This window comes from Podarcis bocagei, assembly GCF_964188305.1.
Source record: "Podarcis bocagei genome assembly, chromosome: 15".
NCBI lineage: Eukaryota > Metazoa > Chordata > Lepidosauria > Squamata > Lacertidae > Podarcis > Podarcis bocagei.
The window spans coordinates 33,016,236-33,042,447 of NC_138141.1; the positions used below are offsets into that span (position 1 = coordinate 33,016,236).

At 48.4% G+C, this 26,212-nt stretch overlaps 2 protein-coding genes across 3 annotated transcripts in view; one reads left to right on the plus strand and one right to left on the minus strand.

Moving 5' to 3' along the window:
* Positions 1 to 26,212, plus strand: part of SRRM3 (serine/arginine repetitive matrix 3) — a 107,966-nt gene that overhangs the window by 27,436 nt on the left and 54,318 nt on the right. For both annotated transcript variants that reach the window (XM_081173011.1, XM_081173012.1), the window contains exons 2-3: positions 6,257 to 6,377; positions 24,213 to 24,478. In XM_081173011.1, coding sequence (XP_081029137.1) covers positions 24,255 to 24,478 — 224 coding nt within the window. In that variant the 5' untranslated portion in view covers positions 6,257 to 6,377; positions 24,213 to 24,254. The remainder of the gene's footprint in view (positions 1 to 6,256; positions 6,378 to 24,212; positions 24,479 to 26,212) is intronic.
* Positions 8,222 to 17,033, minus strand: LOC308574483 (kelch-like protein 25). The gene is made up of 5 exons (XM_081172338.1): positions 16,909 to 17,033; positions 13,768 to 13,883; positions 12,172 to 12,250; positions 10,455 to 10,682; positions 8,222 to 9,747 (listed from the first exon to the last, which is right to left on the minus strand). The coding sequence occupies exons 2-5, from the start codon at positions 13,859 to 13,861 to the stop codon at positions 8,283 to 8,285; spliced, it is 1,866 nt and encodes a 621-aa protein (XP_081028464.1). The 5' UTR covers positions 13,862 to 13,883; positions 16,909 to 17,033; the 3' UTR covers positions 8,222 to 8,282.

A 26,212-nucleotide genomic window follows, 5' to 3' on the forward strand; every position in this document is an offset into this window, starting at 1 on the left:
AGGTGTCCTGCTAAACATCAGAATTTTTCCAGGAAGCCCGCAAAGAACTATTGAAGGGAATAAGCCTCCCCTTGCTGTTTTGCCATCCGGCACTGAAAGCTAGACTGCCTTTCAGCATGGAGGTTCTGCTTCACCAACGGAGCTTGCAGCCTTTGCATTCCGATCCTCCATCCATTTGTCAAAGATGCTGCAGTCACATCCTGAACCTTCAGTTCTTCAGGGGGCTGGGCTGGAGGACTTCTGAAGACCCCTTCCATCTTGACAATTCTTTTCGAAGTTGTGAAGTGTAGGTAGGGCTGTAGCCCAGTGGTAGAGAATCTGCCTTGGATGCGGAAGTTTCCAGGTTCAATCCTCAGCACCTCCAGGTAGGACTGAGAAAGAATCCTGCTTGAAACCTGGGAGAACCGCTGCCAGTCAGTGCAGCCAGTACTGAGCTAGAAGGACCCAATGACCCAACTCAGCATGAGGCAGCTCCTATGATTTGTCAAAATCTTTTTGACTAACAAGCCTTTCCTCTGGTTAAAAAGGCAGGTGAGGCAAATCAATGTTCTTCGATCGCTCAGTGGCCCCTTAATGCATCAACCTCTTTCCAACCAGACCCTGGCAAGGCGGGTGTGTGTGTGTGTGGAGAGAGAGAAATATTTTGCTTTCCCTGAAATTAGCTTCTGGAGAAGAAAAGCCCATGTCCGCCAGTGCTAAAGAAAGCCAAGTCCCTTCCTTGGCTTTTGAGGACGGGAGGAAACCACATTCATCAGTGATTAACTAGGTTTCCCATTGAATAAGCCGCGGTGCCCTGCCCGGTCGTGCCCCAGGTGTCTGCCTTGCTAATCGGCTTATCGAGAGAGAGCAGCGCTCTCTGGATGGGCCTGGCTTGTGCTTTGATGCTAATGCAGGCAAGTGGAGCGTTATCAGGCGTCCCGGATTCCACCTTGGCCGGCTGCTGCGGGAGACGCTGCCTCCTGTTTTGCCTCGCTGCCAACCTCATGTTTCGCCAGTTAGAAGAAATCGCCTTCTGGAAAAATAAGATGGGCCTTCCCTTTCTCTATTTTTTTCATCCTTTAAAAACTAGAACCAGTGGAAGAACATAAGGAGAGTCTGCTGGATCAGGCCCACCTAGCCCTGCCGAAAGCCCTGTGGGGAAAAGGGGACATCCTGCTTTTTCATGGCCATTTTGGGTGTTGCTATCTCTCACACTCACATCCTGCACTCTCGTCACACACAAAAACACACACACTCGTTTTTGGGTGCCACGCAGTATCTTTCCCTGAAAAAAGTGCTTTTGGGGGGGGGAATGAGAGTAAGGTGCGGGTTAAGTGACTCGCCTGGAAGAACATTCCAGAAGATCCTGGTTTGGGGCCTGAAGGAACCTCAAGAGACAACTGCAGGGTGGCCTTTGGTCTGATCTTGCAGAACTCTTTTGATGTTCTCACTAGAATCAAGAGACTGGTTTGCAGCACACTGCAGCCTCACATCACATCAGGGGCATTTCAGATGGCCGGCGGATGGCCATCACGTCACCCAAGTCCTCTGTTCCCCAGTGGCTGCTCCTGGGGGAAATGGCTCGCTCGTGCTTACATGGCAGAAGGAAAAGCTAGAGTCATAAGATTGGTGGGAGCATCGGGGCACAGCGAGTCCCCTCCGCCAGGCCCAAAGCAGATGCTTGACTTTTAAAACAGGGAATTCTGAAGCTGATTCCCCCTAAAGCTGCTGGTGCTTGGACAAATGGGACAGTTAAGAAAGAGAAAGTCGGAGATCACGATAATTGCTGCATTTTAGATGCTTTTCTTGCTCGCTCGATTGAAACTGCTTGAGGGGCGCTGCAGATGGTGGTGGAGGAGGATAAATGGGTTGGCTTAATTAGATTTATGGCTCATCCTGTTCCCAAAGACTGGGGGCAGATGTCATCACCCTTGTATTCAAAACAAGGGTTGGATCACTCCCCACACCCTCCATATTGTATCAAGGAGAAATGGCTATGCTTGGATCCAAGCCGGGGTCCTTGAGGTAACTCTCCAGTAAGAACGTAAGAAGAGGCCTCCTGGATCAGGCCGATGGACCATCTAATCCATCATCCTGTTCTCACAAGGCCAAACTAGATGCCCCAAAGGGAAGTTATCAAGGAGGACCTGAGCACGAGCCCTTGTGGTTTCCAGCAACCGCCATTCACAAGCATTGCTGCTTCCAACTGTGGGGGCAGAGCAGAGCCATCGTGGCTAGTAGTCCTCTCCATTGAATTTGTCTAATCTTCTTTTGAAGCCATCAAGGTTGGTGGCCACCACTTCCTCCCTTGGGAGGGGGTTCCATAGTTTAACTCTGCGCTGTGTGAAGAAGGATTTTCTTCTTCATCTTTCCTGAATCTTCCAACATCCAGCTTCACTGGATGTCCACGAGTTCTAGCGTTAGGAGAGGGAGAGGAAATTGTTTCTTTCTAAACTTTCTCCATGCCCTCCATAATGTTATAAGCCGCTATCATGTCACTTCTTTCTCGTCTTTCCTCTAAACTCCAACATCCCAAAGGCTGTAGCCTTTCCTCATAGGGGAGTGCTCCGCATCTGGTCTTTAAGCTGCAATCATGGACACTCTTGCAAGGGAGAAAACCTCCTTGATCTCTCTGGGACTTCTAATAAATAAGCGTTGATTGCTTGGATTTGGGATTTTGCTAGATTCACGCCCTTGCTGTCCAGAAGAGCTGTCCAAGGTGCTGAAAAGCTCTTGTGCAGAGGTGGAGAACTTTGGGTTTGTGGGTGAATGAGGCCCTCCAGGCTTCTCTGTCTGGCCCTCAGAACTCTCTCCAGGCCATGCTCTTCACAAGCTCTGCTTCACACCCATGAGTGTTTCTGCCCAGCTGGAATGTGTCCCTGAATTCTGACAATGCCTTGTTTTGCCTGGATGAAGGATGGAGAGGGGTATCTCAGCATCTCTAGAAACTAGCTTACCATAGAACAGTGAAATTTGCATTAGTTGATCCACCCATTTTTGCCTTGGTTCTATCAGCCACTGATATGTGGCCCTCGGAAGGTTCCACAGAAGGCAATGCGGCCCTTGGGCTGAGAAAGGTTCTAGTGAGAACATCAGAAGAGCCAGGACCAGACCAAAGGCCACTCTTCTTCACACAGTTGTCTCCTGAGGTTCCTTCTCCTCATCATGGCTAATGTTCTTGCCCCAGAGCACCTGTTCCTGCCACCTGTAGATCACCTGCCATCACAGCTTTCCACCTGTGCAGCTTAAAAAGCAAACCATGTGGACAAAAGAACAGTGCTTTGTGAGACCTGACAATCAACTGATCCTTGGTGCCTGCAAAGTGCAGGCTTTTGCAGACACCGACAATCAGCTGACATCCTGCAACCCTAGCCTGAATGGACAGCAGATTCTATCTATCTATCTATCTGTCTGTCTATCTATCTATCTATCTATCTATCTATCTATCATCTATCACATTTATAACCCACCTTTCCTCCAAGGAGCTCAAGGTGGCGCCTATGGGGTTCTCCTCTCCTCCTGGGACTTCTTGCAACCACCCTGTGAGGTAGGTTAGGCTGAGGGACAGTGACTGGCCCAAGATCACCTAGCAAGTGTCATCATGACCAAGTGGGAATTTGAACCCTGGTCTCCCAGGTCCTCATCCATCACTAAAACCACACTGGTTCTCGGTCAGGGGTGTCAACTTGAATAAAATATTGAGGGGCCCAGGTAAGCCCAATGCTTCATAATCAATCACAAGACACATTGTTCACACACCATTTGAATGGCAGTGCCCATCAACTTGGGGGGGGGGGAGCAAATGGACATTGGCCCTTAGGAGGCTCCTATAATCTCAGAGATTTGGGAGGCACCCACCCAAGTAACCAGTTCATTCGAATGCACTCGCGTTATAACTTTTTTCCATTCAGCATTGCACATTCTGAATCTGAGGGGTGATGCTGGAGGTGGGGGAAATTCTCCTTGAGGGGGTGATGACACTGGGGAAATTTGGAGACCAGAGACTTAATTTGACCCACCTCTGAAAATCTCCATTGCCAACCCCCATCTTTTTGGATGGGGCAGGGAGACAAGGCAGCTCTTACTCTCTCCAGAATGGTGTCTTTCAAGGGCTTATGCTCTGCTAGGATTATAGTTGGCGGATCTGCTAGGGCTGAGCCTCTGAGCTTGTGTGTGTGTGTAGCAGCTATTTATAATAGGATTGTTCTTTACTCCATCTCTCTACACCCCCCTCCCATCGCCCGGCACCACATCCATGCCTCCTGTGTAATGCACCAGCTTTTATTAGCTATTAGTCCTATTACTCATGTCTGTGACTTTATTTCATCCCGCCTCTTTCCCTCGCATTGTACTTGGCTTGCCTATAAAATGCCCCCGACTGAGATTCTGAAAAGGAGAAAAGGGATCAGAAAGCCCAAAGTGGGCACCGTGGGGAGTAGGGGCAGCGAAGCCCATTAGCGGTGCTGTTTTCCAGGATCCCTCCCACAAGTCTGCCAGAAATTCAGATTATTTTTAAAACGGTGGCTGTGGATCGGAGGGAGGCTAATTATTTTCCCCAGCCCATGGTTTCTTTCTTCTTCTTAAAAAAAATAAAAATAAAAACCAGGTCGGCCTTTAGGTCAGGCCCCATCTCATCTCATTTTGGTTCCTTAGTCAAGAGATGAAAGTGACAGGGAGTCTGGCTGCACCACGAGATAGACAGATCCATCAGTATGCTTATGCATTTCTCCACTCTTAAACATCTCGTGGAAATTCATCAGCATCCATTCACATTTCCCTTAATATACATGTTCATACACAGTCCTGCCTAACATATACAATAAAGGTATGTAACGCATTTCCTCTGATGGCAGTTCTGTACAGTGGTACCTCGGGTTACAGATGCTTCAGGTTACAGACGCTTCAGGTTACAGACTCCGCTAACCCAGAAATAGTACCTCAGGTTAAGAACTTTACTTCAGGATGAGAACAGAAATCGCGTGGCGGCAGCAGGAGGCCCCATTAGCTAAAGTGGTACCTCAGGTTAAGACCAGTTTCAGGTTAAGAACAGACCTCCAGAACTAATTAAGTTCTTAACCTGAGGTGCCACTGTATAGTATTTTGTTATTATGATCACCATAGTCATTATTTATTGTGTTTCTTAGAGATTTCGTTGAAGGTGCTGAGATTTCTTAGGAGACCCCTCTATTCCCCTCACAGAGCTGCCATTCCCAAAGAAGTTTAACAGTCGTTCTCTTTTCCCAGGGAATTATGGGAATTGTAGTTCCATGAGAGGAACAGGCAGTGCTTTTTTCTGGGGGGACGCAGGGGTACGCATACCCCCAAACATTTTGTGAATCTAAGTTTGGCCTCATTGAGGGGCAGTATTTCAATATGAACAGGAAAATAAGAGTACCCCTAAACATTTTTTTAAAGAAAAAAAGCACTGGAAATAGGAGGCTCATAACTCTCAGCACCCTTAATGAGCTCCAGCTTGCAGAATCCTTTGGGGGAAGCCATGACTGTTCAAAGTGGTATCACAGAGCTTTCAGTGTACGGTGTGAATGTGGCCTACATCTACTCTGGGAAGGATTAACACAAGAAATGACTTTGAGGGCACAATCTTATGCCCAATTGCCACACACACACACAGGCTGAGGTGGAAGGTGAGAGGGTGGGTATGTTAATGTGGCATCAGGCCTGGATTGGACGTGATGTCATCATGTGACATTGGTGGGGCTGGCGTGGGAGTCAATGGGATTCTGGGCCATCTCAGTCTCTCCCACCATCAACCACCAGAATGTCTTATTTGGGGCTCCCTATTGGTGGGGATCCTGCAGGTGGGTACTTCTACCTGCCCCTGAGCTGGCATTTTGATGTTGGCATCAGAGGCAAGGGGCGAATTCAAGCTAGCACCAAGAAGACTGCTCCATCCAGAAGAAATTATTGTTGAATGGAATGATCTACCTTCTCCCCCCACAACACATTGTCTGTGGGTTCTCCTGATCTCTCCCAAGCCAATTTAGGGGGTTTCAGGGCAAAGAGGAGGAGGAAAGCTGTGTTGCTCTATCAGGTCCTTGTGTGGGCTTCCACTGGTGCAAGCAGTTAACTTAATCTGGCCTGCTGGTCAGTTGGAGTAGGTGGCAAACATCTCCACACAATCTGCCATGCCTGGTGCAAATTGTGGTTTGGACTGCACCTCCAAATCTCTCCCTTGACTTTTCACAATTTGCCAGGTGGTTTTGGGCAGGTGCGCATGGGAATATATTTAGGTTCCTCCTTTCTCGTCCTCTCACAGGCTTTGAAGCATCAAGCAGAGGGGATCCCAGTTCCCGGAGGAAATGTGTTCTTGAGGAGAGAAGGCGTGGAGCCTCCTCAGTGACGTCCACCTAAGGGGAATGCATCCCATCTTTTGAGAGGTAAGCTTCTGGGATGACGGGACAAGGGTATTGCTCCAGGGATGTGGAGTGTATCTCTGTGCTAGGAAGAGGATTGGTTTGCAAGTATAAAAAACCAATGACAGTAACAGTGTGTTGCTTGAACTTCTGAATACTTCTTTCTATAGAAAATGCACAACCAAAGCTGGGTTGGGTGGAAATCTTTCTGTTTGACACTGGCGGAAGCTCAAACCGTGACTGCATTGCAGGCAAAACAGGGACCTGTTGCTTTTATCTAGGCAGCATGGGAAATTTCACTCTTCCCACCTAGAAACAGTACAAAGGTAAATATGGTGCCTGTTGCTCCACCCTTTTTTCCCTGCTAGCTCCTCCCACCACTGACATGTGGGCCTCAGAAGGTCGCCCAGAGGGAAATGTGACCCTCAGGGTGAAAAAGGTTCCTCACCCCGGTGTACTGTTGAAGTGAATTAGGTAGGCTCACATGAAAGAGGTTAACATCTGGTTACCGCAGCAGCCATTTTCTCTGAGATTCGCCACAGCCCAGAGCTTCAGAAACAGAATATCAGCTGGAACATCTGAAGTGTGGGGGGCATATCAGTGCCTTTGCCCCTCCCTAGTAAATCTTGTATGTTTTGCTTCCTTTTAAAAATTATTTTAAGCCACTTTTGGGGCTCCAGTTGGTATATACAGCTTAAAAGGTAAAGGGCCCCTGACAGTTAAGTCCACTCAAAGACGACTCTGGGGTTGTGGTGCACATCTCACTTTACAGGCTGAAGGAGCTGGCGTTTGTCCGCAGACAGTTTTCCGGGTCATGTGGCCAGCATGACTAAACCGCTGCAATGGGACACCATGGCGGAAACCAGAGCGCATGGAAACACAGATTACCCTCCCACCCTCCCACCGCAGTGGTACCTATTTATCTACTTGCACTGGTGTGCTTTCGAACTGCTAGGTTGGCAGAAGCTGGGACTGAGCAGCGGGAGCTCACCCTGTCACAGGGATTCAAACCTCCGACCTTCTGATCGGCAAGCCCAAGAGGCTCAGTGGTTTAGACCACAGTGCCACCTGCATCCCAGCTTAGAAATGCTCTAAATAAATGAGGGAGTCTGTAAGTAGTCCTGTCAAGAGTGCTACGAGGTGCAACACAAAGCGGTTGTGAGGTCGACCTGTAATTGTGTGAGTGAAGGGAAACGCTCCTAGGGCACAGTCTACAATAACGCTGGCCACTGCCTGCCTGCTAGCTGGACTCTACTGGCTCAGAATATTCTAGGGTGCCAAAGAATGTTCACAAACATTCCAACTTCTGAGTGACATTGAAGATCAAGTCGGCTCCTGTGAGGGAAATGGGAAAGCAAGTTGGGCTGAGGGAGGAAAAGAAAAGAACTCAGAGCATCAGGGAATGTTCACAAACATTCCGACGGTCGAATGACCATTTCAGGATGTCAGAAATCAGGGAAATGGAAGGTCAGTTGGGCCGAGAGAGAAAAACAAGCAAATTCTCAGAGCTTTGAGGTGTGGGCTTTGGGAGCAGAAGCAAAGGATCAGAGGCTTCGAGGAGTCAGGAATGAGAGACAGGTGATGAAAACACGCATTGGATAAGGGGGGCCGTATCCTCTTGTCTGCAGAGGGAGCTAAAGTGGTGGGTGTGTGGTGGGGCTGTGGGGCTGCCCTCCTTACTTGGCTGCTGCTGCTGGGGTTGGACATGGCAGTGGGGAGATCAGGGCTGCTTTAGAGCTGCCCCACCATAATCCCAGAGCCGTCTAGGTAGGCTGCAGTGATGCCAGTGCCGGGACAGCTCCAAAGCTCTGCACCAGCACACTGGTAGGTAGGTTCAGCAGTCACAACAACAGCGACAACTGGGTATGTGGCTTCAGGTCTCTCTCTTTTTAAATAAACCAATTAAAAATAACAAGGACCCAAAATGTGCTAAGTAAGGTTGGCCACCGGGCAGGGTTCCAAGCTGTCTTCCTCCTGCTCCTCCACCTCGAAGGTGGATCCCCGGTGAAAGACAGCCAGGATGTTTTTTCTCGGGACATTGAGCGGAATGCAGCCAAAGCCAAACGCCCCATAGTGGGGGTCAGGTAAAGTTGCCCCACACTGGACCCAGTTCTGCTGGCCTGGCTCCCAGTAATGGATCGCGCTGGAATAGCGGTCGTTGCTGTCGCCCCCGAAGACATACACCCTCTTCCTCCAGCAGACGACGCCCGGGTAAGAGATGGCGATGGGGAGGAGAGGGATGGAGAGTTCTTGGTTCACTGTGCCATCGCTCAGCAAGCAGACGCAACGGCCGGTGAAGTACCGGGAGCCTTCCCGGTTGCCCTCCCCGGAAAGCCCCCCGACCACAAATATGCAGTCGCCCAAGGTGACAGCGCTGGCCTCGTAGAATTCAAAGGCCATGGGGACCTGGGACCAGGCGCCGGATTTGATGTCGTAAACCAGGAACCCCTTGTGAGGGACGGGGAGTTCGGCGTCATCCCTTTCCCCACCGACGAGGTACAGTTTGCTCTTGAGTGTCACAGAGGCGAAATAAGTCAAGGCAAAGGGGAGGCTAGAGATGTCCGTCCACTCCTCACGCTCCAAGTCATAGCTCTCGGCGCACACGAGAGTCCCGGTGCTGTCCCAGCCTCCGGCAGCGTACAGCCTTTTGTGGCATAGGAGGAAGGCATGCCATGCCCGGGCTGTGGTCATGGGAGGCAGCTTGGACCACTGGCCCCCAAGAGTGTCGTATACCAGGAGGCTATTGGAGTAGGAGCCATCTAAATGCTGCCCGCCGGTGATGTAGAGCTTGTGGCCCAGAGAGACGCAGCTAGGCGAGGTCAGCGATTTCAGGTCGGGAAGCTGCTCCCACTGCTCGGTGGACGGGTCGAAGAAGTGGACGTGAGAATCCAGCTCCTCGTCCCCCAGGCTCATCTTGCTCCATTTGGGGAGCCCCACACACACAACGCCCTTGTGGTACATGCCTTGCCGTAGGCCTCTGCTGGCCCACAGCCGTTCAGGGACGCTGAGTTCCTCCCACGGCAGTCGGACGCACTCATAAAACTCTTCTGTCTCGGCCCGGACCTCAGCCAGTTCCTCAGGGCTCAGGAGAGAGAGGCGGATGTGGTCCATCAGGGCCGCGTGCTTCAGGAGGCGCTCGTCAGGGTTGTGGTACACCCAGCGGCGCATGGCCCTGTAGATGGTCAGTTCGGAGTCCACCTCCAGGCTGTCCGAGGCAATTATGCTGACCAGGACGCTGAAGTCGAGGGCAAGGAAGGCTGTGAGCTCAATGAGGTGCTCGAAATGGAAGGCAATGTAGCGCGAGGCCGGGCGGAGGAGAGGCCGGTGGTTGTGGGAATACGCCAGCACGTAAAGACCCAAGCAGTTCTCCATGGAAATCCTCTCCATGAGGAATCTGCAAGGAGCAGAGGAGGAAAGACTTTTCTCATATATGGCATGGCAGAGAGAAAACAGGTAGACTGGGACATGCTTTCCCCCCTCTTTCGTAATATCAGAACTTACAATATTAGAACATAGCAGAGCAATTGAAAGTGCTGCTTTTGACCTGCAAAGCCTTATTCCTCTTGGACTGCCTTTATCCATACGAACTAACCTGAACCCTGCAACCATCATTTGAGGCCCTTCTTCATGTGCCCCTTCCATGAGATGGTGGCAACAGAAGAACAGCGCCTTTTCAGTGGTGGCTTCCTATTTGCGGAATGCTCTCTCCAGGGAGGTGCCATCATTACATATCTTCAGGTGCCAGACAAAAACCTTCCTTTTTAAACAGACCTTTGGTCTTTAACCCCTTAGATGGGATGTTTTAATGTATCCCACCCCCTAGTCTTACGTATGGTTTTTGTTGTAAGTCATTTTTGTAAGACACGTTGATTTGCTATGGCAAAAAATAAGGAGATTGAAGAGAACAGGCTGGTTCTGAACTGGCTGTGCAACCCAACAGTGATGTGTCTTTAGATCAGGAATGGCAAAGTTGTGGCCTTCCAGCTCTCTGGACTCCATCAGTGGTCAGGAGTGATGGGGAATTGTAGTCTGGAAACATGTGAAAGGCCACAGTTTCCCCTTCCCTGCTTTTGATGCACTGACCTACCCCTTCCTTATTACCTGGTGATGATTTCCAACGCGGACATGATTTGAAGCCTGCTGGCTGCTGTGAACAGCTCTTCTACGTCTTCAGAGAGGAGCAGCAGCTCCCCTGTATAGATGTAATCCAGGAGCCTCTGGAGGGAGGAGGCGGTCAAATCCATCAGCACAATTTCGCCCTCCCGGGATTCCTTGAAGGTGCTGGTGAACATTCGCTGGAAGTAGAGGCTGATGGAAGCCAAGAGTGTTCTGTAGGGGAAGAGGAGAGGTGTGCTAGGATGCATCACACAGAGAGAAGAGGCGATAGAGAAGATGCTTTGCACCTGGGCTGATTCTACCATTAGAAAGAGCAAGGCAGTTGCATCAGGCAGGAGTTGCTGGGGTGGTGGTGGCAGGGATTGACAGCAAGGATTTGAAGGGCAGGGGCATTTGTGTCATGTGTCCTCCCCTCTGGTCCTGACCTAGCCAGCCACTAAGGATGCTGTCCCATCAGATGTATGAGAGTAAGAAGCTTCAACTTCCGGTCTGGTTAGCTTTCATACATGCACTGGGGTGGAGGGATCCTGCCTGCTTCAGGCAGCAAAATGTCTTGAGCAGGCATGCAGACCATCTGGGCCAAATCCCCAGCATCTGTGGTTAAAAGGAGCTTAAGGAGCAGAGTGAGGAAAGAGGCTGATGTGCAGCTGCCTGCCAGTACGCCACCAGCCAGATGGAAGAGCGATCTGGCTCTGTTTCTAAGGAGGTTTTGCATACTAGGGCAGCACAGCGCAACCTCGCTTCTGTGGACATCACTTAGTATAAGGCAGCTCTCAGTAAGAAGGGCTGTAGCTCAGTGGTGGAGCAACTGCTTTACATGCAGAAGGTCCCAGATTCAATAGCCAACTCCCTGTCCGAAATCCCAGAGAGCCACTGCCAGTCAGTGTAGGCAATAGAAGGACATAAGAAGACGAGAAGAACCTGCTGGATCAGGCCCATCTGGTCAAGCATCCTGTGTTCACAGTGGCCAAGCAGATGCCTGTAGGAAACCTGCAAGCAGGACCCAAGCATGAGAACTCCCAGCCCTATGGCTTCCAGCATTTAGCATTTCTGACTCTGACTGTGGAGTCAGGGCATAGCCATTGTGGCTTGTGGACATCAATAGCCCACTCCTCCTCCATGCATTTGTCCAGTCCTCTGTTTAAGCTATCCAAATAGGTGGCCATCACTGCCTCCTGCGGCAGGTAGTTCCATAGTTCCATAACACTGAGCTGGATTGATAAATGGTCTGACACAGCATAGGGCAGCCTCCAATTTTCTGACCCCACCTTGATGGAGGTCAAATCCGCTTTCTGTGTGTCTCAGCCAAAGTAACTTTGCACTTCTTCTCCTAGAATGCCTCAGCATATACTCCTACAGTCATACCTCGGGTTACAGATGCCTCAGGTTGCATTTTTTCGGGTTGCGGACCGCCAAAAGTACCAGAACGGGTTACTTCTGGGTTTCGGCGGTCGCGCATCTGCAGAAACGCTAAATCTTGCTTTGCACATGTGCAGAAGCACCGAATCGCAACTCATGCGTGCGCAGACGCACCACTGCAGGTTGCGGACACTGTGGGTTGCAAACGTGCATCCCACACGGATCACGTTCGCAACCCGATCGTCCACTGTACTTGATAAATGGCCCCTGTCTTTTCCTTAAAGTCACTCCTGAGATGCCCCACCCCAGCAGAGCGTGGCTTGGAGTACTGCTGGCTACTTACCTGTGGCAAGGGAACTTTCTTCCCTCAGCCACAAGGGTGACATCACAGAGCAGTTGCGACTGGTACAGCTGCCTGATACCTGCAGGGGTGAGAGGATGACATGAGGGGGTTAAAGGAAGCTGGTGAGCAGGTTTTGCTTCAACACACCAGGTGATAGTGCAAGTACATTAAAATGTTAAGCATGAGGTTGCCGGATCAGGCCACACTGCAATAAATAGCATAAAATGAAGAGGACAACAGAGTGCCACATAAAATTTGCATGTGCTAATTAATGCACCCAGCCCTTTCTAAAAGCAGGATTGAATTCCCCACGCATCAGCTGATGTGTGGGGAACTCAAACCAGCTTGTTCGCTGTCTCCCCTGACACCAACTGTGACGGGTGGGAAGAAGCACCTGCCTGCGTATCGCCTGACATCATTGTCAGGTGACTGAGAGGCAGCGGTCCTGCCCACCTGTCAAAGTTGCTGGAGAGGGGATGGGATTGAGAGAGATGAAGATCTGAATCACTGGAGGAAAAAGGTTCCCCTTCTCTGCCCTAGAACATAAGAAGCAATGAAAAAAGAACAGAATGTTTCAAGGAAAAGGTACAGCGTTCCTTTCCTTTATAGCTGGACACCTATAGGAAGCTACAAAATGTTTAAGATTAGGAGGGAAGGATTCCAGGCAAACTTGCTTTCCCAGCGAGCATTGATAGTGGGGATGCGCCAGCACAGGACTCCTGCAGCCAACCCTGTTCTGCTTGCTTGTTGTGCAAAATCGAACACACAGGGATAGGGAAAGTCCCTGCCAAGCCTTTAATTTATTTACTACTTATTTATATATAACATTTATAAACCACTTGATTGTATTTTTTTAAAAAAAACACTTCTTAAAGTGGTTTTTAGAAAAGATGAAACCATAACATTACCAGTAAGAAAAAAGAACAACAACAATTGAAGACTTCCAACAAATTAAAAATAACAACAGGTTAAAACAGATTAAAACTGGGGTCAACTTTCTAAGCACGTGGACAGTCTTGCCTAAGCAAAAATGTATTTAGCAGGTGGCCAAAAGAGTACTGAAAAGAGCAATCTATGCTTCTTGAAAAGAAACTGTCATGAATCTTCCAGCATTCAGCTTCGCTCCATGTCCTTGAGTTCTACCATTTTCAGAAAGGGATACAGACTTTTCTCTATCCACTTTCTGGGGTGCAGGGAAAGAGGCACCCATGAGGGTCCAGTTCTGGGAGCCCTGGTGCTGCAAGATCTGATTCAGGGGCCTCCTGCTGGCAGCCAGCTTCAGGTTTGGCGAACCCTCCAGTTGGCAGCATTGAGGAGCATAGGAGCCAACTCCTAGGGGCCAAGGGGGGTTCAGCCCCTCCAATAAAATATTTGAATGGCCGCCACCCCCAAAAGTTGATAGCCATTGCCGTTCAAATGGTTTGTGTGACCGTGTCATGTGATTGGTTTTGTGGGACGGGGCTTATTCCCCCCCCCCAATACTTTATTCAAGTTGGCACCCCTGTTAGGAAGCCGCTCTGGCTCCTTAGCCTGCAACTCTGTAGCTTCTGACTCAGTGTCCCAGCCACAACTGGACTCCAGGGTCGTCACACTTACCCTGCTTGATGATGTGTTTCAAAGACAGTAGTTCGCTTTGGCGGTCATCTGACCCCAATTCTTTCTCCCTTGGAGCCTCTGAAGTCTTAGCCATTGGGGATGTCTGGCGAGTAAAGCTGTAATCCCCATGAACAAAGATACAGAATGTTAAGTCCTTAATGTTGGGGTTATTCAAAGGGGTGAATTCATTTCAACCTGTTCACACAGACCTAAAACTGCAATCTTTAAAACACAGGATCATAGAGTTGGATGGGACCTCAAAGGTTCTTCCTCTTGTTGTTCTGCTACTAATTATAATTGCATTTTTTATTTTTTAAATTTTTTATTGATTTTAACATATAAATTATAAAATGCACCACAAAACTTATACAATCTTTTTAGACTTCCATCAGCACCTCTGATGATCCACCTTTTTAACCACTTCTTATGCATTTCTTAACTTTATATTGCCTTTACATCTCTTAACAAATCATCCTTCCCCTTCTCCATTTTTGCAATACTTCCAATAATACTCCTCACAAAACTTCTTGCAAAACTACAAACGTCGACTGATCTTCACAAATACTTTTCAAGTAGTCCGTAAATTTACTCCAGTCTTCTGTGAATTTCTGGTCCCGCCAGTTTCGAATCCTTCCTTTTAGTTTATCTAATTCTGCATAGTCCATTAACTTCATTCTCCATTCTTCAATCGTCGGTAATTCTTCTTGCTTCCATTTTTGGGCCAGTAATATTCTTGCTGCTGTTATTGCATATAAAAAGAGCTTACATTCCTTTCTATTTATATCACTCCCCACAATGCTGAGTAAAAATGCTTCTGGTTTCTTTATGAATGCATATTTCAACATTTTTTTCATCTCATTATATATCATCTCCCAGAAGCATTTCACCTTTTTACATTCCCACCACATGTGATAAATGTTCCCTCTTTTTCCTTACATTTCCAATAATAATTGCATTTATTGGTCATCTTTCCCCCCGAAGAAGCTCAAAGAAGCTGACATGGTCCTTCCACCCCTCCTCATTGAATCGCCACAACAACCCTGTGAGATAGGCTAGTCTTGAGAGGCCGTGACTGGCCCAAGGTCGCCCAATGAGCTTCATGTTCAAGTGGAGGGATTTGAATCTTGGTCTCCCAGGTCTTAGTCTGACACTCTCACCACTACACCACACGGGTTCTCTAGGAAGCTGCCTTATAGCGACCAGACCACTGGTCCATTTAGCTTAGTATTGTCTGCACTGACTGGCAGCAGCTCACTATGGTTTCAGCCCTACCCAGAGTTTCCAGGGATTCAGCCTGGGTTCATCTGATGCAGATAAGGTGCTCTACCACTAAGCTATGGGTCATTTACCTAAGAATAAATCAAGATTTCGGTCCTCATGGTTCTGATGTAAATAGGAATGCAGGAAACTTCCTTATGCTGAATCAAGTTTTGGTCTCTCTAGCTCAGTATTGTCTAGAGAGCCAGCATGGTTTAGTGGTTAAGAGCGGTGGACTCGTAATCTGGGGAACCGGGTTCGCTTCCCTGCTCCTCCGCATGCAGCTGCTGGGTGACCTTGGGCCAGTCACACTTCTCTGAAGCCTCTCAGCCCCACTCACCTCACAGAGTGTTTGTTGTGGGGGAGGAAGGGAAAGGAGACTCCTTAAGGGGAGTGAAAGGTGGGATATCAAGTCCAAACTCCTCCTCCTCCTCCTCCTCCTCCTCCTCTTCTTCTTCTCCTCCTCCTCCTCAGTAGTAATGACTCTTTAGGGTTTCAGGCAGGGGAACATTTCTGACCTGACCTGGAGATATACCTGGGATTGAACCCTGGGACCCTCTGCATGAAAAGCAGATCCCCTAACCACTAAGCCATGTGGACCTTCTCATAGGAATCTGCCTTATACTGAGCCGGATCCAATTAATCTAACTCTTCAACATTTTCATTCATACACACACACACACACAGAGAGAGAGAGAGAGAGAGAGAGAGAGAGAGAGAGAGATGTATCTATGGGCTGTGTTTTCAGCACCACTACACAAAGCAAAATAATAATGAAGTCAAGTTAAACCCAAGCAGCTGCATTGCTCTTGTTTAAAAAGCATAAAACATTCCAGAATCAGACAGCATTATTAACACATTTTCTAAGAGGTGTTTTTTTTTTTTTAAAAAAAGAAGATAGTCCCTGTCCATAAATATGCAATCCAGAGAAAAGGACAGGAAAGAGGAAATTAAGCTGAGGAGAGCCTTCACACTGAGAGGCAGTCTACCTTTATACTGCCCTTATCACCCCTATTTCAAGATGGGGAAGCTGTGAGCCTGCAGGTGTCATTGGACTCCTCTCAGCAGCCCTGATAATTGAGCTTGCTGGCTGGGGATGGCATTGGTAGGGGTGAGAAACATCAGAGCTGCTTCTTCTTCTTCTTCTTCGCTGAGGTTGGATGGCCATCAGTCAGGGATTATTTAGTTGCGCTTCCTGCATTGCATAGGGTTCGAATAGATGACCCTTGGGGTCCCTGTCAACTCTACAATTCTATGAGTCTATGATTATAATCGATTTATTGATTTCCCACCTTTAACCATAAGGCCCCGGGGTGGATTGCAGCATTAAAACACAGTGTTAGAAACAATTCAAAACAACTTAAAACCATACAAACAAGGCGGGTCCTAAAAAACATACGGTACATCTCAAGTGTCAAACGATCAGGGCAAAGAAGTACAATGTCAGCATTCTCCAAAAACTGTATAATGAAGGTGTCCAGAAGCACCTCTGTGGCGAGGGAGTTCCACATCTTAGGGGCCACCACAGAGAAGGCCCTCTCCCCTTGGGCCACCCCTCGCTGAGGGTGGAGGAAATTTGTCTATAGGGAAGGAGGTAACCTTTCAGATATTTCAAATGTTCCCCACTGACCCCTCCCCCCAAATGGTTTCTTAAGCTGAATTAAGTATTTGTATAGTAGGATTAGAAAAAATAATCATATTGTGCTATCAACATACATGATACATCACAAAGCAATGCCAAAAACTGGCAGGGTCCTTCGCTCCAAGGAGCCTAAAATTTGTGCTTTAATTGGTGGGCAGGGAGCAACTGAGGAGGGAAGGGAGAGAAGGTAAGAAAGAGGTGGTCAAATGCAGACAGACTGTAGGCAACAAGGACCACCATACCTGGGCCAGGGGGAGGAGTCAACAAGCCCATGGGGGAGAGAGGTAGACAGGTGAGCTGAGGAGAGCTACCTCACAGGAGTGAAGAGGAAGCATCATCTCAGTTGCCCTGGTAACCAGGATTCAGAGGGCTGGGGACACATTGGCCTGGTTGCCATGGTGACAAGGGCACAGATACCTTCTACCTTTAGGCCTAGCAGAAGCTAGAGCCTTGGGTGACACCCACACTGCACAATATCTCTTCCCAGAGCGACAGTTCCCAGCTCCTCATGGGAGGAACCATGTGCTTTAAATGTGTGTTAAAGGGTGTGGATGTGACCTTTAAGGATCTCAAGTGAGTTGTGAACATCGTCCAAAAGGAAGCAGGCAGTCAAAATCTATTTTAGGGTTGTGGGGGACAGACATTGAGCAACTTTAGCCTATCCAGCAAATGAAACACATTAAGCTCCCTCGCTCCTCACCAACCAGTACATTAGGCAATTTACCTGGGTTTGTAGCAACAACAGGTGGAAGTGTAAACCATTGCATCTTCTAGGATCACTTGGAAGAGCCAGCGTGGTGTAATAGTTAGAGTTTTGGGTTTTTGACCCTCCTGCCATGAAGCTCACTGGGTGACCTTGGGACAGCCATTGCCTCTCAATATAGACCAGTGTTTTCCAAACTTACAATAGCTGCAAATCCTTTTTGAGAGTCCAGTCTTTATGGCGTACCCTACTTCTTGTGCGAAGGTGATGGGGGGGGGTAGTTTTAATAATACTATTTTATCTAGAATAAAGTAAAATTTGAAAAAGATGTTGTGTACCTTTTGAAACCCTTTCATATACCCCCAGGTATGTTTCCCACACTTTGGGAAACAAAGCACTAAGGTGAAATAAAAATGCATACATTCATGCAGATAATGTAGAGAATTTGCATTAAATTAGAGGGAATTGCTTGTTAGAGAAAACTGCATACAACAATTTACGTATCAGGAGAAATTCACGCTGAAGGGCTGATGAATTTTCATGAGATCTTGTGTTTTTGTTTTTAAATCACCAGCTGATGTGGAGAACTGAATATTGCAAAAATAAATAAAAATGAGAAGCCTAGAGGACCCGAAATTGTCCCTCCTTCCCTGTCAAACATCAAAAGCAAACCAAACACAATGCTGCTTTAAAAAAGAAAAGAAAAAAACATATCATTGTTGGGCACCAAAAATCAATGGGCATCCATTACAAATGTGAGCTGCTGAATGAAGATTCAGTAAATGTGCAAACATTCAGAGAATACCCTGTGAACAGTCAAGGTCAACCTTTGCAGAGGAGAATGCAAGGGGATGGGGATGTGTTACGACTTCTAGAAGAGGGCGTCTGTTTCCAGCACATTTTCAGGCTTGCCTGAGTGAGACGGCTGTTTTCACACAGACGCGGTGCTCCACCTCTCCTCCAGTAATTCCTGCACAATCATTCTTATCTCCTGCCGAATCCACCTCCATTAAGTGGCTGATTGCTTAATTATAAGCCTCTATTCTGCCCTCATTCCCTTCTGTTCCTCGCTAGCAGCCGGCAACCGTCTCTAGTCAATTCCACGGCCAACAGGGTTAGACAGCTGTATTTATATTTCTGCTTGGTGTTTGAGCGCTCCTTCAGAATTAGCTGAAAAGCACTCCCGGGCTGTGTTGTGCCACAAATGCCCACTGCCGGTAATATGCCATCGACGTGGGCGGAATTGCCAATGGAGGCACGAGGCAGTCCCTTGCAAGGGGAACGAGGAATCTAATTCAGCATGAAGACCGTATTCCAACTAGAAGGAGGTTGTTGTTGTTGTTGTTTAGTCGTTTAGTCATGTCCGACTCTTCATGACCCCATGAACCAGAGCACGCCAGGCACTCCTGTCTTCCACTGCCTCCTGCAGTTTGGTCAAACTCATGCTGGTAGCTTCGAGAACACTGCCCAACTATCTCTTCCTCTATCGTCCCCTTCTCCTTGTGCCCTCCATCTTTCCCAACATCAGGGTCTTTTCCAGGTAGTCTTCTCTTCTCATGAGGTGGCCCAAAGTATTGGAGCCTCAGCTTCAGGATCTGTCCTTCCAGTGAGCACTCAGGGCTGATTTCCTTAAGAATGGATAGGTTTGATCTTCTTGCAGTCCATGGGACTCTCAAGAGTCTCCCACCAGCACCATAATTCAAAAGCATCAATTCTTTGGCGATCAGCCTTCTTTATGGTCCAGGCTACTCCAAATATCCCATAGAATTGAAGAGTTGGAAGGGACCCCGAGGAATGCAGGAATCCCAGCTACAGAAGCCCTGACAGATGGCCACCCATCCAACTTCTGGTTAAACACTCCTAACCCTCAGAAAGTTCTTCCTAACTGGCCGCCTCATTTGCCGACTTTGCTGAGTCATGTCACAGGGGTGGATCCTGGCGATGGAGGTTAATTGGGAGGAGGGAGCAGAGGAGACCAGGACAGCTCAGTGTGTCTATGCTGTAATTTGCAACCAGCACCTGCCAGGTTGAAGCTTGCAGCTTCCTTATTAATATTTTTTAAAATTATTAACCCCAACAAAAGAACAGTGGCAAGAGAAATTGACGGACTATGCGGAATTGGCAAAATTGACGTACAAACTGCGCGATAAGGACAACTGTGACTTCAAAGAATAATGGGAACCTTTTACAGAGTACTTAAAGAAACAACAAAATGAATTGGATTCCTTGGCAGGTTTTGAATAAACAGACACAAATTTATTTGTTAATATAATAGACGGATAACTCAGAGATTTTTACATTTTTAGAACATGCAGAGAATAATATGTGTTAATAAATCAGAAAGAGAAACTGAGGGAAGTTGTAGGGGGGAAGAGGGTATGTGGGGGAGATGGGAGGGGGGAAATACAATTGATGAAATACCGTAATTTGTTATGTGAAAATAGTCAATATTTTTTTTAAAAAAAAATGTTTTAAAAAATTATTATTAAAGGGACTCTCCCTCACCTGGAGATTTCAGCCCCCCCGCTGCCACCTGCAGGGGACCAGGCACACCTGGAGACTATTAGTAGCGTAGTTCTGCATTTGCCTTAGCAGAACAGTCCAGCTATAAAGGCTTCCTGGTTGGGGCTTAGAACTTTGCCTGCACAGTCTCTTCGCCCAGCTGCATTCACACAGCAGTTTATTCCATCTCCCCGGCGATTCCCTACCTGTTTATTTCTGCATTATTCTTCTTTGGCAACCACTCATAGCCGTGTAAGATTGTCTTCCCTAAACACGGTTTTAACAATGAGTCCGTAAGTGACTGTGGAGGCCAATTCTGGATCCACACGTCCTTCCACAGTGGGGACATTGGTTCCCGGGCGGGAGCTGATTGAACTTTCACTCCACGGAAAAGCGACTTCCAGTAATATAGCAGAATATGGCACAAGTTTAGCGCTCGTTTCCACATCACTGCTTCCAGAAACAATCCATTTGCGAGTAGCATGGAAATGAATGCTAAACCTGGGCTATATTCTTCTGGGTATCCTGGAACTGGCTTTTAAGTTGTATGAAAATGCAAACATAATGCAGACACTCACAGGTACGGAAACAGAATAAACCGCTCGTAGGAAAATAGGACCTTTCTTTACACTGAGTCAGACCAACTCGAGGACATCCAGTGAAGGTCAGAAGATTCAGGGGACAAATAAAAGAAAGGACGTCTTCGTGCAGCACATACACTAGTTGAACTATGGAACTCACCCCTCCAGGAGTCAATGAGGGCAACCAACTTGGATGCCTTTAAAAGAGGACTGGACAAATTCATGGAGGAGAGGGCAGCTGATGGCTACTAGCCATGATAGCTAAGCTCTGCCTCCACAGTCAAAGGCAGTGATGCTTTGGAATACCCATTGCTAGAAACTGCAGGAGGGGAGAATGTGCTTGTGATCGAATCCTGCTTGTGGGTTTCCCTTTGCAGCATCTGGCAGATTTAGGGCAGCGTGGCTGGTTCCCCAACACTGGGCGTTGAGCCGAGGGGGTGCTGCAGGGTGCCACAACTATGACGTAGTGCAGGGGTCAGCAAACTTCTTCAGCAGGGGACTGGTCCACTGTCCCTCAGACCTTGGGGGGGGGCAGACTCTATTTTGAAAAAATAAAGGGCCAAAACAAACAAGATGAATTTTAACAGGGAGAAATGTAAAGTATTGCACTTGGGCAAAAAAAATGAGAGGCACAAATACAAGATGGGTGACACCTGGCTTGAGAGCAGTACATGTGAAAAGGATCTAGGAGTCTTGGTTGACCACAAACTTGACATGAGCCAACAGTGTGACGCGGCAGCTAAAAAAGCCAATGCAATTCTGGGCTGCATCAATAGGAGTATAGCATCTAGATCAAGGGAAGTAATAGTGCCACTGTATTCTGCTCTGGTCAGACCTCACCTGGAGTACTGTGTCCAGTTCTGGGCACCACAGTTCAAGAAGGACACTGACAAACTGGAACGTGTCCAGAGGAGGGCAACCAAAATGGTCAAAGGCCTGGAAACGATGCCTTATGAGGAACGGCTAAGGGAGCTGGGCATGTTTAGCCTGGAGAAGAGGAGGTTGAGGGGTGATATGATAGCCATGTTCAAATATATAAAAGGATGTCACATAGAGGAGGGAGAAAGGTTGTTTTCTGCTGCTCCAGAGAAGCGGACACGGAGCAATGGATCCAAACTACAAGAAAGAAGATTCCACCTAAACATTAGGAAGAACTTCCTGACAGTAAGAGCTGTTCGACAGTGGGATTTGCTGCCAAGGAGTGTGGTGGAGTCTCCTACTTTGGAGGTCTTTAAGCAGAGGCTTGACAACCATATGTCAGGAGTGCTCTGATGGTGTTTCCTGCTTGGCAGGGGGTTGGACTCGATGGCCCTTGTGGTCTCTTCCAACTCTATGATTCTATGATTCTAAATAAATGATGCAAGAGCACCATGAGCCCCGGTGGCTGCTTACCTGTGTCTTGCGAGCGGCCGGGGCTGGCAGCAGAAGCGGCAGGATGATGAGCAGCGTGTGAAAGGACTTCGGAGAGGGGCTGCTTAAAATGGCGGCTGCTCGAGCACTGCTGCTGCTGGCACCAACAAATCCCAGCCCCCTTCCTCCTCTAGGCAGGGCAGGGAGAAGCCAGGAGGAGGGAGGGAGGAGGCGGTGGTGGTGGCTGTGCCGTGTGTGAGAGAGGGAAAGAACGTGAGATCCACGTGGCGATTCCTAGACTGTTCACGGGCTGGGTCCAGAAGGCAATTGGGCCTGATCCGGCCCACGGGCCTTAGTTTGCTGACCCATGACGTAGTGCACGCACAGAACGGAAGGTGCTGGATTTTGTCTCTGCTGGAATTTGGAAGGCCAAAGTCCACTCCTGCACCTGTTTGGCCGCTGTGAGAACAGGATGCTGGACTAGATGGGTCATAGGTCTGATCCAGCAGGGCTCTTCCGATGTTCAACGGAATCATTTATCTCAGTATCGTCCACACTGATCAGGAGCGGCTCCCCAGGATGTCAGGCAGCCTTTTCTCCTAGCCTTAGCTGGAGATGCCTTGCAAAGCAGATGCTCTCTTCCTGAGCCAAGCCCTTCCTTCCTCTTGCCAAAGCCCACCCTGTCAAAAGCTACTGATCTGCAGGGAAGTGGGGGGGGGGGAGCTATGGAGCAATGTTCCAGATTAAAAATAGAACCGGGGTGGTGGTAGTTATATTCTCAGATCCTCTTTCCCTTGCAAGCCACACACTGTTTGGGTCACTCCTTTCCCGCCTAATTGGTGTTTTTCGTCGCGTTCAAAGCCGCCAGTCCCTCCGGTGCATACGCTTATTTATTGGGCATTTCTCTTCTCCCGCTCTCGCTCGCTCTCTCCCGCACCCCAGTGCTGCCGCCAATACTTTTGCACGCAGGAAGATGGAGCTGGCAAATTAGCATCTTGATTGTGCAAAAGCAGAAGAGGAGGAAAATGAGGCAACTTGTCTTCTGTAGAGTCCAGAGCGGTGTGTGTGTGTGTGTGTGTGTGTGTGTGTGTGTGTGTGTGTGTGCGTGTGTGCCATGCGTGAGATACAAGCAATTACGCTGCCCCTAATAAGAGGCTCATCAAACGCCAGGGCAAACTCCCCCCAGGGTATCTCAGCTGCTTGCACTTTCAAGCCAGGACTGGCGTTAAATATTCTGATATCTGGACAGGAATCCTGATCAAGGTTCAGGAACTGGGGAGAGAAAACACACACACCCCAGCCTAATTTTCCTCTGATTAGGAGCTGCTCCAATTGCTCAAGTCCTTTAATCAGCAGTGCCGTGGCTGGCCACTGCGGTGGGAGACATGCCGCCAATCCAGCCACTACAGTCTGGCTGCAGAGTCTGAGCCAGTGGTGAAAGGATGGGGACTAGCAGCCTCAGGACCCAGTAGAACCTCAGTGGAGCCTCAGGTCTCAATGGAGCCTCAGTGGACCCTCAGGCTTTGGTGGAGCCTCAATGGAACTTCAGGCCTCAATGGAGCCTCAAGTTTCAATGGAGCCTTGGTGGAGCTTTGGGTCTCAATGGAGCCCTCAGAGGACCGTCAGGCTTTGGTGGAGCCTCAATGGAACTTCAGGCCTCAATGGAGCCTCAAGTTTCAATGGAGCCTTGGTGGAGCTTTGGGTCTCAATGGAGCCCTCAGAGGACTGTCAGGATTTGGTGGAGCTTCAATGGAACTTCAGGCCTCAATGGAGCCTCAAGTTTCAGTGGAGCCTTGGTGGAGCTTTGGGTCTCAATGGAGCCCTCAGAGGACCGTCAGGATTTGGTGGAGCCTCAATGGAACTTCAGGCCTCAATGGAGCCTTGGTGGATCTCAGGCCTCAATGGGGCTTCAGTAGAACCTCAGGCTCCTCAGTGGTGAAGTTGGGTTATTTTATGCTCCGGGCTGAATGGGCTTGTGAAAGGCAGGGATGAGGAACCTCAGGCCCAAGTGCCACATGTGGTCCTCTAGGCTTTTCTGTCTGGCCCTTGGGACTCCTCATATCACACACCCTTCTTCTCCAGATGTTTCCCTGTTTATTTATTCACATCACCTGTACCTCTCCTTTTAGTCAAAAAGGCTCTCAGAGCGGCTTATGAAAAGCAATCCTAAGTCACTCCCCTGCCCACTGGCTCACAATCGTAAAAAAAAGGGACAAGTCACACAAGAAAAAAGGAGGAGGAGGGAGGAGGGAAAAGCGAGCCTCCTGAGAAACTTCACTGGTCCCTAGCATGCTGCTCTCCCACAGCCTCTGAGTAAGAGAGCAACTGGCCTTTCGCTTAGCTCCTGCTGTGTTTTAGGATGCAGAAATAAGCATGTTTTTTTCTTTCTCCCTTTCCTCAATCTCAACAGGGTCTACAGAAGGGCCCACCCCCAAATAGACACCTGGCATTCATGGCTCTCTACAACAACGGTGCCAGGATGCCTTCTCCACAGGAGGCCTCCAACGGCTTCCCCCAGGCGGGGGCCTCGGGCACATGGCACAAGCCAGAGGACGAGGTGAGGCTGGTGGAGGCCGGTTTGGTGAAGAAGGCTCACCGGGAGATCCTGGACCACGAGAGGAAGCGGCGGGTGGAGCTGAAATGCATGGAGTTGCAGGAGATGATGGAGGAGCAAGGGTGAGCTCAGCATTCATTTACTATGCATTGACTGCTGCTGCTACTACTACTATTACCACTACATTTATATCCCATCTTTCCTCCATGGAGCTCAAAGTGGCATGCATAGTTCTCTTCATTTTATCCTCCTAACAGCCCTCTGAGGTAGGCTAGGCTAAGAGTGAACGCCGGGCCCAAGGTCACCCAGTGAGCTTCATGGTTTCCTGCTTGGCAGGGGGTTGGACTCGATGGCCCTTGTGGTCTCTTCCAACTCTATGATTCTATGATTCTATGGCTGAATGTGGATTTGAACCCTGGTCTCTACCAGGTCCTTGTCCAGCACTCTAACTATTATGTTACTGCTGGCTGCTATTATTATTATTATTATTATTATTATTATTATTATTATTATTCCAATTCTATTTATTGACTTAGTTTAGAACATTTGTAAACCTCTTAACGTTTTGAAAACCTCTAATATAAAAGCAAACAATATCCTCAAAGCAAAAATACAACCCAAGACCGGTAAAACAGAAGCACAAAAGCATATCATTCTAATTATCGCCGTCAACACCAGTGTTGTGAGATGTGCATCTGAACCCACACTTGCGCACATTCAATGCACAGCTCTGAGACGATTGGAATTGTTTTGCTAGAGTCGGGAGGTGCCTCCGTTCTGAATATGGGCTACAGAGGAGGGAGTATAAAACCACCGGCCTCTGCTTGTCCTGTCTCCTTCTGGCTTGCAGTTCCAGGGGAGGCCAAGTGGACACCAGGCCAGCTGGCAAGGACCAGACCCCAGAGGGCTCTCGGAAGGCTGTGCTTGCTGGGACTGGCTGGGGACTTGTAATTGCCCCAGTGAGATGCTGAGGCCTTTTGAGGGCAAGCCGGCCTGAACATCTTATTCACCCCACCTGCTCTGAGGAGTTGACTGCTCTTTTGCCCTGTTCTGTAATGGCTAGTTTCTGCCGTACGGAGGTGATGAATTGGAGAAATGTCTTCTCAGTTGGAGGAGTCCTGATAGGGCAACATCTTCTGGCCTGGATGGTGAGTTTGATGAAGTGTGAGCAAGTTCAGTCCCCGGTAAACATTTTGGGGGGGGGGCCTCTCAACAAGGGCCAACTGGTTAAAAATATTTACACAAGATAAAAATAAACATAACAGTCTTAGTTTTGTTAATAAGGAATATGATAATATTTGCACCTGTTGACAATATTGCAATCCAATGACTAATAACAATAATCTAAGCACCAGCATGATTGTCGCCGAACTAACCACAGTAGTATTATGTGTATCGCACAACCTACAAACGTGATTGTGTATAACAAGTTGAGGCTTAGCTGTCATACTGTCAATGTGCAGGAGCGAATGTTCGTAGAGACTTGGAAATACTCAGAAATGTTCGTCTCATGGCACAAGTTCGCAAGCTGCTGTTCAGAGCTGTACATGTATTGAATATGAAGTGCATATTTTGTTAAGAATTATAGATAGGCGACTCCCAACTTAAGCCGGGGTTACATTCTGGGCACCTGGGCACATCAGTGAAATGCACTTAAGTGGGGAGCCTCATCAGAGAAGGGAACTAGGGCGATTTAAGAGGCATTGGACACACATTTTTATTTTATACTGCACTTTTGCCTCCAGATAACCAGAAAGGGCAGGCAACAGCGCAACCAAGCAATACAGCTTTCCGTCCAACAGCTGCTGAGTGAGATACTGCAGCAGCTGTAAAAACTCTGTGCGCCATTTTGGAAC